The 14,449-nt window shown below is 38.4% G+C and overlaps 1 protein-coding gene across 1 annotated transcript; it reads right to left on the bottom strand.

Annotated features, from left to right (window-relative positions):
* Nucleotides 1-823: 823 nt before the first annotated feature.
* On the bottom strand, nt 824-14,252 carry arih1 (ariadne ubiquitin-conjugating enzyme E2 binding protein homolog 1 (Drosophila)). The gene is made up of 14 exons (XM_073472011.1): nt 13,675-14,252; nt 8,941-9,008; nt 8,686-8,833; nt 7,546-7,638; nt 7,390-7,445; nt 6,340-6,406; nt 6,115-6,221; nt 5,942-5,984; nt 5,735-5,806; nt 5,184-5,314; nt 4,793-4,850; nt 4,077-4,337; nt 2,762-2,874; nt 824-2,682 (listed from the first exon to the last, which is right to left on the bottom strand). The coding sequence occupies exons 1-14, from the start codon at nt 13,960-13,962 to the stop codon at nt 2,598-2,600; spliced, it is 1,590 nt and encodes a 529-aa protein (XP_073328112.1). The 5' UTR covers nt 13,963-14,252; the 3' UTR covers nt 824-2,597.
* Nucleotides 14,253-14,449: the final 197 nt, after the last annotated feature.

The following is a 14,449-nucleotide window of genomic DNA, read 5'->3' as shown; positions in this document are numbered from 1 at the left end:
ACTGCTTCCAGTGATGGGTTTCACTTGTACAGCTATACAAGTACACAGTGGTAGTCTTCTCAAGGACAGTTTAAAAAACACATCATCAGAAGGTTTGTTTTTCTTAAAAATAAAAATGGCTTCTGCCACAGCAAAAACATTGTGTCCATTATTAAACAACCACCCATGCCAGAACAATGTTTGCAACATTTTGCACTTTAATATTTTCTCCAAAACAGACAACTAATTTTTCCCACATTTTTACACTAATAGGAAATAAAACACCTTTGATAGCATAAAGAAAAGATATGTAGAAAAGTATTAAAAGTTTTTTGGATGTCTCAATTTAATGTAAGTAGCTGCTTCTGTTACTTCAAACGTTAACTTGAAATGTTCATGAACTACTAGCAGACACAATGAAAACAGAGTGAGCCCTGGAGAGCATATTAGCCTAATGATCACAGCAATAGCTGGTGTTACCTGCAAGACAACTGAGAGAAAGTAGCCCATCTTTTGTTACTAGCCATTCAACTTGTGTCATCATTGGTTTGTGACTCGAAAGACAAAATGAATTCAAAAGTGACATACAAAACAACCACCTGATCTTCTCATACAATCTGCAAGTAAAAGTGGTAAATAAAAGCTAACATTTTGCCTAAAATCAAAAATATTCAATGAAAGTTACCAAATTAACTCCAAGCAATTCTGGAAGACACAGCTCTGCAAAGGTCTGTAGTACACTACATTGCAAAATACACAGCGCAGAAATGCATCATGGATGTTTGGGTAATTAATATGATTGAGACCAAACCTACTCTAATGACTCACACAGTACTCCCAAAAATGAGATTTCTCATGACATTTATTCAAATAAACAATACAGTTTATAATTTGCTAGGATAAAATAATAAGTTTGAACACATAAGAAGCATGTGGGAGAGAATTCCCCAAAGATCTGGAACTGGATTAAAGGATGTGTTTTAATGAAAGCTGACACTTTGGTGTCATCTTCTGACTTGCATCAGTGCCTGTTTTATGTCCCCTCCAGTCAATCTTCTGAAGACTGCCATATTGCAGAGACATTAACGAGCATTTACAAGCAGAAAGCTTGACAACCAGAGCAACCACCACATTGAACAATGCAAAACCTGGAGGGGCGCTGACATTTCCTCCTCAACCCATGTGCGAAAAATACAGTCTTTAATGCAAAAGCATAACAGCGTTATAAAACAGTCCTACAACCTTTAGAGGTTTGCCCTATATTCATCATCTGCCTAAGGATCACGCAAGTCCATCTGTGTAGCTTGGTTCAAAGCAATGTTCAGTCTCACTGCAAGGTAAGAGATCTCTTCAAAGAGGCACGGCCACTATCAGCCCCATGCCATCCAAGTATTCCCTGCAAGAGTGATGCAAATGCCTGACGCTGTTTGACAGTGATCCAGCCCAATTAGCAGCAACAAAGCTGTGCTGTCAGTACATTCTCTTACCCTCATTCAATCCCCAAGGTGCAAGCTGAGCCTTAAGAGGGCTACCTCAAGCCACGTCGGGAAAGAGAAAAAAAAAGAAAAGAAAAAAGAGTGAATGTCACTCAGTTTGGCTCTTGCAAATTATTAGTAATGTTCTTAAATGTTAAACACCTCTAAAAACAACTAAGAGGGTACGGCAAAAGGTTAGAATAGGAGGACACGGGGCCGGAGCATTCTACCTTACCTTTTAACTGTAAATCTTCTGCTCTTGGTTTTCTAACTTGGCTGTGAACTTTCACTGAGTCCTTTATCTGATCGCTTGGCAACTACGAGAAATTCTTTCTATCAGTCCCCATTTAGAGTTACTGATAAGGCGTAACTTGTGCACTGCTCTGAAGAGACTGGGGATGATAGGGCGAATGCCTTATTGCCAAAGACCTCTGAGCTCCCACACACTATGGAAGGGGAGAAAAGACTCAACCTAGATGGCAAAAGTACAACCTTCTTCAATATTGGTAAAGAATAAATATTTCAAAATTTCAAAATTATGCAAACACGTGCCACTCTTGCTCTTTAACTTCCATGCATATGGACTATTTACAAATTGAAAAATACAGACTCGCTATTTTGTTCTTTTTGATGTTTTTTTTCTTCTTCCCCCCTGAAATGTCTTTGCCCCTTTTCAATCGGCCTATCAACATTCAGGCACCCAGACAAGGATCTCACCACATATTGCAGACATGGCCAGGACAATTAAAGCTGTGTTGAAAACATTTTCACACTAATGGGAAAACAAAAGTCAAAATCAAAACAGAAAAGATTCACAAGCAAAAAACATAGGAAAATAAGATAGTTCAGGGGAGGTGTTACAATACGAGCCAAAAGGATGTATTTGTTTAAGATGGATTTTCTGCTTTCTCAAGACTCCACTCTGTTGCTAACAATACTGTAGTACACTTTCTTTTATTACTCTACCTTTTATTTAAATATAATTTACTTTGAAGATTTTGTTAAACAAATCCAGGAAAAATGATGCAAAAGTGGTTGGTTTGCCAAAGGAGAGGCGGCAGAAGGCCCGTGCTGCCCTGTTAAATTGCATCAGCGCTCTAGTTTGTCAAGATACTCAAGAGTCTGTTGCATTGGGACGTGTCCTCAATCCTCAATATACTCCCACAGGTCCTTCTCATAGCCTTCATGCACGTGCTGTAGCAGCACTCTTCGCCTGCTCTCACAGTATCTGTAAAGACACAAATATGTTTTAGAGTCCAAGAACACAAACAGTGGCAGCCAGTGATAATTATTCTTCCTTCACTGACCTGTACTTATCTTGTACTTTCTGCTTGATGTCCTGCAAGGAATCCTGGGAGATATCCCGCTCTAGGTAGCCAGAGAGCACCTCAGTGGCATTTTCCAGGTCTGCCTGGTTGTTCTGATAATCCCAAAAAAATAACGATATTATATGCCACAGCTGCAACAGATTAAAAGACAGAAATGTAGCCTAAACTTTGGAGCGTCCCAGGCCAAGGCCCAGCTCCGGCTACAGGAAGTCTGATTTCCTCCCATTCGCCCCTCCCAACAATTAGGTGCCTAATCTGGTCTTGAGCCTTTGTCAGTGAACTACTTCGGTTGCCAGCGAGAGGAGTGATGAATGGAAATGTGGCCAGAATTTCATGGTATAATCCCTTTTCCATGGATAGCCCTAACTGTACAGACAAAAAGAAGAGTTGGGAGTAAGTCATTCCAGTCGAGAGAGAAGTGTGTGAATGAGAGAAAACGTGTAAAAAAAGAGAGAGCTAACGGTGTTATAAAGCTCCCATTGGCCAGACAAAGATACTTCCATTTCCAATCTCTTGTTTGACAAATTTGTCTGTGTGATGGGATCTGGTTTTGTAATTGTTAAACATTTTAAAAGCTCTAATCCCAAGCGGACCTAAAGTTTTATGGTTGGAAAGACTCCAAGATCAAAAAAGGTATCGATATATACCATGTCCATGGTTATATTATGAAAATTAAACACACACAAAAAAAATACTGAATATTTTATTCCCAGCTAATAATAATAAATCTGTATGTCTTTAAAAATGTGCCTTTTTTGTGTATGAAACTTTTTCACACACCTTTAAAAACAGAGTTTACAAAGTGCTTTGACAATCAAGCAAAAGCAGGAACCTCAGGAAAAAGTATTACAGAATAAATACAAGCCAAACACAAGGAAGCTTTGCCTAAGGTGAGTTAAATGCCCCAATAGACTACCGATTAATTGAGTATTTTGTGCCATGATAACCAAATAGTGAAAGTCTGATATGATAACCCTAGTTGAAAGTCATTTGGAAAAGGTATGACAGGAAGGCTGAAGTTTGTTCTAATTAGTTTTAGCCTAAGGATCAGCCCACACGATCTTTTTCACTGTCATCATTCATTTAGAAATTTAGTTCAGGGGATTTTTCCACCTATATTTTTATTACTGCAGTGGTACCTTTATGTGGTCTACTGTTAAGATCAACACTTAAAAACACTGTTCTGCAAATTTATAAATATAATAGAAATATGAAAATAGCTCTGGTTATTTATGTCATTCACCATCTGTTCACATTTATGATATTTGCGCCAACACATTCCCTTTTATCATACCTCAAAAATAATGGACTGGTTGTTCTTCTTGAGGTAGAAGGCAAAGACGTAAGTGAACATGAGTGTGGAGCGGCACTGGCACAGCACATCCACAGCCTTCTTCAGAAACTGCACCTCGATCCATGACATGTTGTGCTGCTGCATCTCCTCCATCTTCTGCTTGACCTGAGCATAGAGCTTGTGCTCAAAGCGCAGACTCTGCATGTGGTTCATGTAGCGGTTGCAGTAGAACAGGTACCTCTGCAAGGCGGCCCTGGAGCGCTGCACACACAGAATGGCACTGGATTTATCTCACTAAACTTGACTTGTACAAGCCTAAAAAACTTCCAATGCACTGGGTATTGAATCTTCTGCAACATATATTGGGATGTCTAAATTATATTCTGTAGGCGTTTCAGAAAAAGATGCCATTCTTCAGTATACGACAATCAACCCTGTTTGTCAGGCTGACATTGCAGCCCTCAATGTAGTACAACCAACTCACTAAATCCAGTTCTTGGATAAACTTCTTAAAGTGCACAGCAGGGTTACATGTGAAACTGTTAATGTTTTGATCAGTCGGGGTGGATTACATTCTAATGAAATTGTTCTGGCATCCATAAGATTATCTTTTTCAGAATTTCTTGAATGTTGTGTGTCACCTAGTGCTGTGGGATGAGACAAATACTTGTCACGCAAAGGCTTTAAAATGTATCAATAGGACTATAATTTATTACCTCCTGAGCATCCCTGGCTGCCTTGGCATCATCTTCATTGTAGCGATTGCAGTTGTACCTGAAAGGTCACAGACGAAAAGAAAAAAAAAAGAACAAAAAAAACCATTTATATTGCAGATGTTGGCAATGTATTTTTTGCAACTGATAGATCAAATAAAATCAATCTTATTTATATAGCCCAAAATCACGTTGCCTTCATGGGCTTTACAATCTGTACAGTGAATGACATCCTATGTCCTTAGATCCTTGATTCTAACATTCTTGAAAAGAAAAACTCTTGAAAAGAAAAACCTCAGCAAGATAGATAATCGAATGCATTAACTAGTGGTTTGAGATATAGTCAAACATGCCAGTAGAAGTGACACAATAATCATAAGCCATTAGTTCTTACCAGGCTGAGCCATGGGGTTCCCATGGACCCAGGCAGACCCAGCAGAACTCAGCTTTGCAGTTCTGGTTCCGACAAACCATGTGGTTGCAGCCACCATCTTTTTCAATGGTGACATGGCATTTTGGACACTCCTGTCCAAAGAAGAGAGCAATGACTTTTGTAAGTTTCCGTAAAACATTCTTAATAGTCTGTAAATGTATGGACTTAAGATGCAATTAAAAAAAAAAATATATATATGTTTTGGGGAGGCTTTTTACAAGTCTAAGCCAGGGTTTAAAACAGTAACGACGGACAGACGGCTTGGCTTAGCTGGCAAACAATTGAGCTGTTTCAATTGGGCCAACCCTGGTCACACCTGTAATGAGTGCGCACTTCTCACCACTTTCAACAAACAAATGTGTTAAGAAAAATAGGTACACCATTTGTTTAAAAACATCTTACTGTGCAATATTTCCACTACTTCATTTTTAAATTGTGGTATCCACATTAATTCCCTCCCAACATGAACCAGGCAAAAAAAAGGGCAAAACTAAGACCATATGGTTCCATACCTTTGTATTTGCTGCAATCCAGTTAGAGGTTTCGCTGTCATCATCACATTTCTTAATCCATTTTCTCAGCCACTACAAACACATTTAAATAAGAGCAAGAAATAATTAAGTTGACAATTAATGGTATTCAGAATCAGAATTGCTCAACAGAATTTCACTCAAGCTGAAGGAATAATTAGATATTCCTGTATTTCCCGACTGGCTTACCTTACACTTGACAGGATCATGCCAATTCTCTCCACAGTTGAAGCTGCACCAACAGGGGGCATCATAAGTTCAATTTACGTAATAATTACTATTTTACTTAAAGAGTAAACTTTCTAGTACTGTCACTGTTAGTTCACAAGTCTATTAAACTGTTTTCAAATATGCTCTCTTACCAGAACTGACGGCCACACTTGCACCTCACTGGCTTGGCATCTGGATACTGGACTTTGACAACATGATGGCAGTCTGGTGCAGGGCACCACTTTAACAGTCGATTGCACTTGAAGGAGTAATGAGAGATAGAATATCAGCTCACTGTTTCATAGAAACTTTTCCAAGACAGCTCAACATCATAAATCAACACACTGTTATAAGGAGAAAAAAAATTCAAAGCTTACCTCTACAAAACTATTCGTAATTAAATGCTGGTACTTCAACTTCACTTTTGAATCTGTTATGAGGCGCCTATAAGAGAAGTCAAATCATTTATTAGCCTTCATTACATAAGATCGGTGACTTGCGTAAAAACCTGATCCTTAATATTCAGTGCATACCTTCCAGGCAACAATGCAGGGAACAGAACATGTCCACACAATTACACATTTTCCTGAGTAGCTCAGTGAAATAAAATAAGTTGACATTACAAGGACAATCTTAATTTGTCTGCTGACATCAACTTTTTTACCAACAACACATTTCATAATGACAAAACTAAAAGTTTTAATCCAGGCTACAAACTAATCCACTATCTGGTACAAAAGTACATCATAAAATTAAATATGGACATGGGGAGCATGTTTCTGCATGTGTTACACCATAAAGTGATCAGGGTTAGGTTCCTTGCTCGCTGGTCAGATCAGAATGTAGGTTAAGACAATTACTGTCAGCTTAACAGCTGGTGCGAGAGATTAGTTTCCATGCTTTCAGTATGGAGGTATATTTCATTGCACAACAGGCTGGACGTTAACATTGTAAAGTAGAAAAGTAGTGGTGTAATTAGATAGCCCTGCACTAGGAATGTTCCTTTAGAGGACAAAATGTTCTTCCTATTTATAGTTTTTATTCCTGTTAAATGCACTCAAAAGCTATGGTATTAAAAAAGAAAGCATGTCTGATTTTAGTGGAATGATATCCATTTTCATTTGATTTATTTGGGTTTAATAATTAGCTTAGATGAACTGTGGTATGTTTTTTTTTTTTTTTTTTACATTTTAGCAACAACTGCAAAGTTTAACAGATTTTTTTGCAGATCTAACAATACTGTGAGAAAAATATCTTTCTCAAGTAGTTTGTTAGTGAACTGCGCCTGTCTAAAAATGTATGAAAATAAAATAAACCAGGAATCATTTTTGTTTTCTACTCATTTCATTACTAAAATGTATCATCTATGTATTGTAATCACTGCTGGTCAATGTGCAACGACAAACCAAAACAAATCAGATACTCACATGACTGTGTTGTCATCAACCAAAATGTCACAACTATGAGCAGGACAAGAAATTGTCTGAGAAGAGGAACACAGAAGGCAAATCATTCGTTAGACAGCTATATAGAGACCAACAGTGAACAATGACTTGTTCCCTGAATCAAATATTATTGGGTACCTGTCCCATTCCTTCCTCTATGATTTTGGTAGTCAGGTAATCTCCCCAGCATTGCATGCAGAACTTGTGTCCACACTCCAGGCCAGTAAAATACTGAAAGAGAGAAGCATTGAGTAAATAAGACAAACAAGACATCATATGATCATGAGCCATGTGTGCTTCTAGTAACCAGGCAAATCAAAGTCTTCACAGTGAAGAACTGAAAAATATAATCTAGATTTGACCAAAACAATTTTGTTTCAGCAAACTGATTAAAATAATAGATGGATAATTTTGTGTGCTGTAATCCCCACACAGAAATATCAAGCAAAAACAATAAAACATAAACTTAAGTGGTGTAAACAACTATCTTATCTACAACCTGCTCCATAATGTCATTGTGCGGTGTATTGGAAATACTGTTGAATATAATGAATATAAATAAATCTTTAACCCAATCACTTGCCTTTCCATAGTACATCAATATCATGCAATTGGTTTGTCATGAAGAAAGACAGTGTTTTTGGTGTGTTAAAGAAAGAATAAGTGACCTAAGACAGTTTTTCCCCTTGGTTCTTTGTACTAAAAATCTTTACTTAAAATTGGAACAATTTACTGTTTTAAACATTTTATTACCTATTTTGCCCTCATATTCTCTTATCCAAACCCCAACTGGCAATGCCAAAAGCTGGTAGAAAATGTCTGATAACATGGCACAAAGTTTCATCTGTTCTCCCAACATTAATATCATGGCAGATGGGCAACTCATATAACCTTCGAATCACTTTTAGCCTGCTAAGTAAAATTTTCTTACAGCTACATTCACAGAATTATTTCTACAATTATAGAAGGTTAATGTGATCACATTTCGTGATGTAAAGTCTGTCCTCTTCTCCCACTATAGTGTTAGCCAAGGCAGTAAACTGGGTCTGAAAAAAGAATTTGGAAAAGCATAAAAATGTCACGTCTGTAGGTTGGTAGGTAGTTAGGGGTCGCCGAATGCAAGTTAAATGTGTCTTATTTCTCCATTGCGGTGTTAAGCCAAGACAAAGCGTTAGTGTCTAACAATTTTCAACAAAATCCCTATTCGAACACCACACCTTCGACCTGAACACACATTCTGTAAGTTCAACACAATGCCAGTGTCCGTATGTGACTCACAGAGTTGGGGAAGTTCAGATAGCAGATCTGACAAGGCATGTCCTGTGCCGATGATCTAGTGTTGATTGGAGGACGGATCCGAGGCTTCTTACTGGGGTTAATGACATGACACTCAGAGAAAAGCTTGTCAAGGTTTCCATCAAAATACCTGCATTGATTTATACAAAAAAGGAGGGAAAAAAATCACAGTGTTAAAATGCAGGATAGTAAAGCCTCAGCAGACAGTCTTGTTAGCAGCCCAATAAAGATTCTTACCTTTCCATAAGCTTTTCTTTATCCCAGTTGAAGTGACTGAGAAGGATGCGTGTTATTGTAGCAGGGTTCTAGAGGAACAAGAAATGCTTGGTCAGAAATAAACCTGAATCTTACAATTAAGTAATGTAAGAAATACATTTAACTACTGGCAACATATAACAACCTATAATTAGAGGAAATTTGACATAAAGGGCCCATTTATTTGCATTTCCACAGTTCTACCCCTATATTTTCTATCCCAATAAAATACCACCACAAACTGCAGCCATAGTAATCAACTCATCTCCTGCACTGTCTGAAAAATCGGTTGAAAAATGATTCACACTGTAGTTACTGCAGACCTCCTCTACTGAGTTGCATTACAAAGAGGGGGAGTTTCAATGTTTCTGTTCACATTGGTTGCTTAAGAGTAGGTAACTAGGGCCGATGGTACATTCAAAATGAAATATTAGTTTTTTATTGTTGCTGTGTATGTAGACATGGCAAGCAAATGGCTGCCGTTTATGACACTATAAACAACAACACTAGAGATTTGGTTTGAAGGAAGAAAAAAACAAACAAAAAACCACATACACATCCCAGTGCATCATTGCCAGTGACCGAAACCAAATGCAGTGCTTAACTTTTATTCACTTTACTGGCACAAACACATCAAACTCAGTGTTTACATTCAAGTGTACTGTCGGCCTTATTGATTTAGTCTGACAAACCTGAATTTTGATTGAGAGGGCAACAAAATCAAAGCCCATCAAAACCTATCCACAACATGGATCCTAGTGTTTATATAATAAGACAGCTCTGTGCACGTGCATTGCACTATGCTCTACAGCACTGCAATATTGGTGATGATATAGTGAGTGCAGATATGCGACAGTCATTGCACTGTATGAAGGTTTTCTCAGCACAAGTCATTTTCCACATTACTAATGCATACTTGTTTTGATATCCTTCCCGTCTACCCTAAACAGAAACAACCAAATATCATGATGTAAAATATATCATTTGCATGCTGCTCCAGCCTAGTAGTTTTTCTTATTGCCGAGTCACCATTGGGTACATTCACAGTCAGCTTAGTTAAAAATGAGAATAAAGTCACTAATGAAGATAGTATATATCTATAGCTGAAGTTAGCTTAAGTCACCAACTAATTTTAGCTAGCCAGTGCCACATTTGAAAGTAAACTTGGTTGATTAGCAAGGTGCTGGACCACCAAAGGCCACCTGAATAGCTTCACCTTGACATAAATTCTGTAAGTCCATACAGTAACACGCAGAGATATCTGTCATATGCTGCTCTACCCATTTTGTGGTCTAGGAGCAACACATAAGTACTGCATTACTTAAACGTGTGTAGCTGCTGCTTTCAATAATCATTCTTGAGCAACTCCAGGTATTCCTTTTGCTGCCTCTCATTTGTTCTCTGCTCATGCTGACAGAAAACCAGCTCCAGTCCACATTTTGCCATCTTTGATGCTGCCATGCAGTTATCGTATACAATGTGCAGCAGACTATAAAGGTAACATAAAAAGTCAACGGAGAGATGCAAACAATGCAGATTAGTTGAAAATGTTTTCTCACAAGGAACATTTGTGTTCAACCTGAACTGAACTATATGATTCAATTTCTTAATGTACAGGAGATTAAGAAGGAACGGGTCGGGAGAGGAAAAAACATCAGTCTGTGTCTGCACTCCTTAACACACCTATTCATGTACAACCCTCTAAAATGTCTGTGTCTGTTGGAGTGTTACAGAAACACTCCAACACACCATATTAGCAAAGGATAACATCCTTTTGTCAGTTTGTAGCCCACAGACTCAAGACCGCATTTCAGCAGTCAAAATCCCTTGTAAACCAGAGCGCAAAAAAAATGTTTTGCATTGTGTTTAACCCAGCTTGCTAGTGGGACCAGTACAGTAGACTACAAAAGAACACTGATGCCCCAACTTAAAAAAAAAAAGCTCACACCACAAGCAGGAATAACAAATCTACTCTCCTTCTGACTCCGCAACAGCTTACAAACTAACCCTAAATTACTGCTAGTAATGGCTTATCATATGTCTACACATTTTACTGTTAACAGTAAATTATCATAAGAAACACTTATGAACACACTGAAGTCAACACACTGATGTCATCAGGGGTGCCCCTGAAATGGGCAAATGATGATGCCACTGTTTCCATTACTTAGAATTTGCTGATTTTGTTAATAACCAGGAAAATCTGTTGAAGTCCAAACTGTTTAAATCTGTCCTGCCATGTCTGGGGGAAAAAAATCATTCCACGTAAGCACAATTTGAATTGTATTAAAAATAGACTCAAGTTCAATTCCAAAATACCCTTCTCTCTAAAAAAAACACATTTCCTTTAGTTTTATGAATGTGTCGGCTAAAATTTAGACTATGTGTTGAATGAAACAACCATTACATGTGTTTCATTGTTGCTTTTGTTAAAGCCAACGTTCAACCTGAATGCTGTATAAAGTGCGTGCTTGGATTGATAGCCATGGCCTGCCTAAACACCATAATGGTAAACTGCGACGAGCGAGAGAGATCAGACATGGCCAAATAATCCAACTTTCAAAGTATTTTCTGAAGCCAGGACACGTCGACTGGCACAAATGTTATTGGTACAGACACTAAAGAGAAGTAGTAAAAACATATTTTATTGCATGTTGAAATTGCATGTGAACTGCGGATTACTCTCAGAAATTACAAGATCAGATAAGTGAATTGTCTGGATGTACATCTTCATATACACAATGTTTATTTGATTCCTTCCTGCTATAATTCACAGGGAGTGTATCACAATACAAGAGAATCTGTAATGTGAAGAGATCATATTGTTTGGGTAATTGAAGGGGAAAACAGTTCTCTAAGAACGATCATTTCTTGTAATAGCAGTTATCAATTAAATACTACTTATTCAAAGCATTACGTGTGACTTTTAGTTTTGCCGATATTTGTGAGAGATTGCTACAGCCACATGTACACTCGTGCTATCACCCAAAAGGCACAAGGGATAGACTGATACAAAGCATAATAGTTCCTGGATAAAAACATCTGCAATTAAAGTTTGATAAACCCAGAGAGAACACAGTGATACCAATGTATCCATAACGCATCACATGACAAAGTATGACAATATAGTCTGCTGCCTGTTTATTAGGTCCACATTGCTGAAGCTAAAGCAGTTTAATACAACAGCAGAGCAATAAATTCTACCTTCATGAAGGTTAAAAATGGTATGGTTTTGCTGATAACGTTTAAGAGGAGTGTTGATTCAATTTCATACTCGTTTAAAAAGGCAGCAGTTTGTGATTATGTTGAACTGTGTTGATTTGTTAAGGGGTATTTCTGGGGAGGGGGCGGCATCTGGGAAAGGGCAAAATATTAGAAATACCTATCTGTATATTCCTAGACCAGGTTTTGCCTGTTGCAGTATGTCTTTCTGAAGTTTGCAGAGCAAAGGGTTAGTCTTTACAGATGAAAAAAAGCACTGGTATTTTACCCCTAGAGCGTGTTCAGAGGCCAGATAAAACTGGTTAATCTTGACAAATGAAGGCACAGTCTCTAGAGACATTTACAAGAAGGGTTGCATGTTACCTATCATACTGTCACATTCTCCATATTGAAAAGTTAAATCCAGATACCTAATGCCTAATGCAACTATTTACCTTGGAAAAATAATTGTTGGTATTGCAAAAATCTGAAAATTGAGTATAGTTAGATAGACCTACATACTATTTTTAGAAAAATCACCATGTCAGTTGTCTCTTCTGTGGAAAAAACTGCCATGTGGCTTTCTGTATGCACAGTTGTGATATTTAACCCATGTTTGCTTTAGGGGTCGTTTATAGTAAAATCATGACGCTAAAAACCACTTCCTTGCATAAAATGCATCGCTATTTCATAAAGACGTAAAGGGTGACAGGTCTACGAAGACCACTATCCATTTTATTCTGTACCCAACTGTAACGTTAGTCAAGTGAAAGGAAATGGAGGCCCAAGTTGACGATAAGCCGAAGGGCTCGTCTGAGTTTCCCCTGATATTTAATTTAAACTACAGCTCTTTCGATTTTAAGATTCGTTCGTGTGATCCATCCGAGCTGTTTTGGGAGTCATGATGAGATAGCTTGTTAACGTTAACGTAAATTGCCTAGCATGTAACTTGCTAACCAACTCGATGACCAAGCCTTTCGTCCAACATTAAAATAACGTCAACGCTAATGCTATTTTTATGCATTTTGTAACGTTATGATTTAATTGTTTGGCTAACGCGCTCCGGTTGTTGTCTAGTAGAAGTTGGCAGTTATATATTTATATGAATATAGACGCTATGGTTGTGCTATTTCCCGGTAAAGTCCTGGGTTAACAGTTACAGTTGGCTAGTTAGCAAGCTAGCTACCTTGCAAGCTAACATTAGCTTAGCAAACGTTGCTGCCAACTTCTCAATAGGGATTAGACTACTTCCTGGGATAAAATTCGTACGAAAATTGTTACTTTAATTCACACATTTAGCGTCGTCTACATCTTCGTTTTAAATGCTACGCGAAGTAAAGAAAGCTTAAATGGCAGAATTATTGGTAAATCTTAGCACTGTTGTGAAACTGCCAACTTCCAGCAAGTAAACTACTCCTACAAGGCTAACGGCTAAGCTAACGTCCGAGGCCTGTTTACGCTTCCCCCTAGCCTGGACCCCGGTGTTTCCTGACGCTGACATACCAAAATACCTACCTGGATGACCTCGTTGACCTCCCTGATACACTCCACCATATGCTGGAGGATCTGCTCGGCAGTCAAAACCTCGAAGCGGTAGTCCTCCTCCTCCTCCTCGCCGGGCCCGTGGCCACCTCCACCAGTATCGCCGCACTCATCTCGCTCTCCACCGGCCACCACGGGATCGACCAACTCCACCTCTCCGAGCTCCAGGGTGTCGTCCTCGGGCTCCTCTTCGGCGCTGTCCTCGCTACATTCCTCCTCTTCGTCGTCGTATTCATAGTTATAACCCTCGTCTGAGTCCATTCCTAGGGTGGTTATCAACTTGTGACAAGCACACCTAAAGGTCTACGGCGTGTGAAATGTTGGTTGCGGAACAATACGTTAAGCAAAATTATCCGAGCCTGTTTTTCAGCTGCAGCGAAAATAACAACAAAACGTCGCCGCTGCTAAGCCAACAAAGAGACACAGCGTCACCAACTGACGGCGTCCTTACGTCAGATGGGCTGTCCAAAAAAATATCAAAAAACAATTTTATTTATATGACACACTTTTGTTTTCGCGTTGGTATTTTTACGAAACGACTTTAGAAATGCGCAAAAATAATAATAACGCGTCAGATTTAAACACTTGCAGGTTAAGTTACCGGGCAGTTCTCAAAAAACACCGCCCTCCTAAAATGTAGGCATGGCTAAGTGTTTTTTTTTTTTTCCTTTTTTTTTTTTTCTTTTTAAGATAACAGTTTTTATAAGACTCGTTTCATTTCAGGCAATATCCGGATCCAAGCAATTCT

The sequence above is a fragment of the Pagrus major genome, chromosome 8 (genome assembly GCF_040436345.1).
Source record: "Pagrus major chromosome 8, Pma_NU_1.0".
Classification (NCBI taxonomy): domain Eukaryota; kingdom Metazoa; phylum Chordata; class Actinopteri; order Spariformes; family Sparidae; genus Pagrus; species Pagrus major.
This window is presented reverse-complemented; position numbering and strand designations above follow the sequence as displayed.

Excerpts from the sequence above, each read along its gene's own strand:
- arih1 (XM_073472011.1), bottom strand. The coding sequence starts at position 13,962 with ATGGACTCAGACGAGGGTTATAACTATGAATACGACGACGAAGAGGAG. Across the intron at positions 6,222-6,339 it reads TTACGAATAGTTTTGTAGAG|TGCAATCGACTGTTAAAGTG; the intron begins GTAAGCTTTGAA and ends TACTCCTTCAAG. Across the intron at positions 4,338-4,792 it reads CAGCCAGGGATGCTCAGGAG|CGCTCCAGGGCCGCCTTGCA; the intron begins GTAATAAATTAT and ends CTGTGTGTGCAG.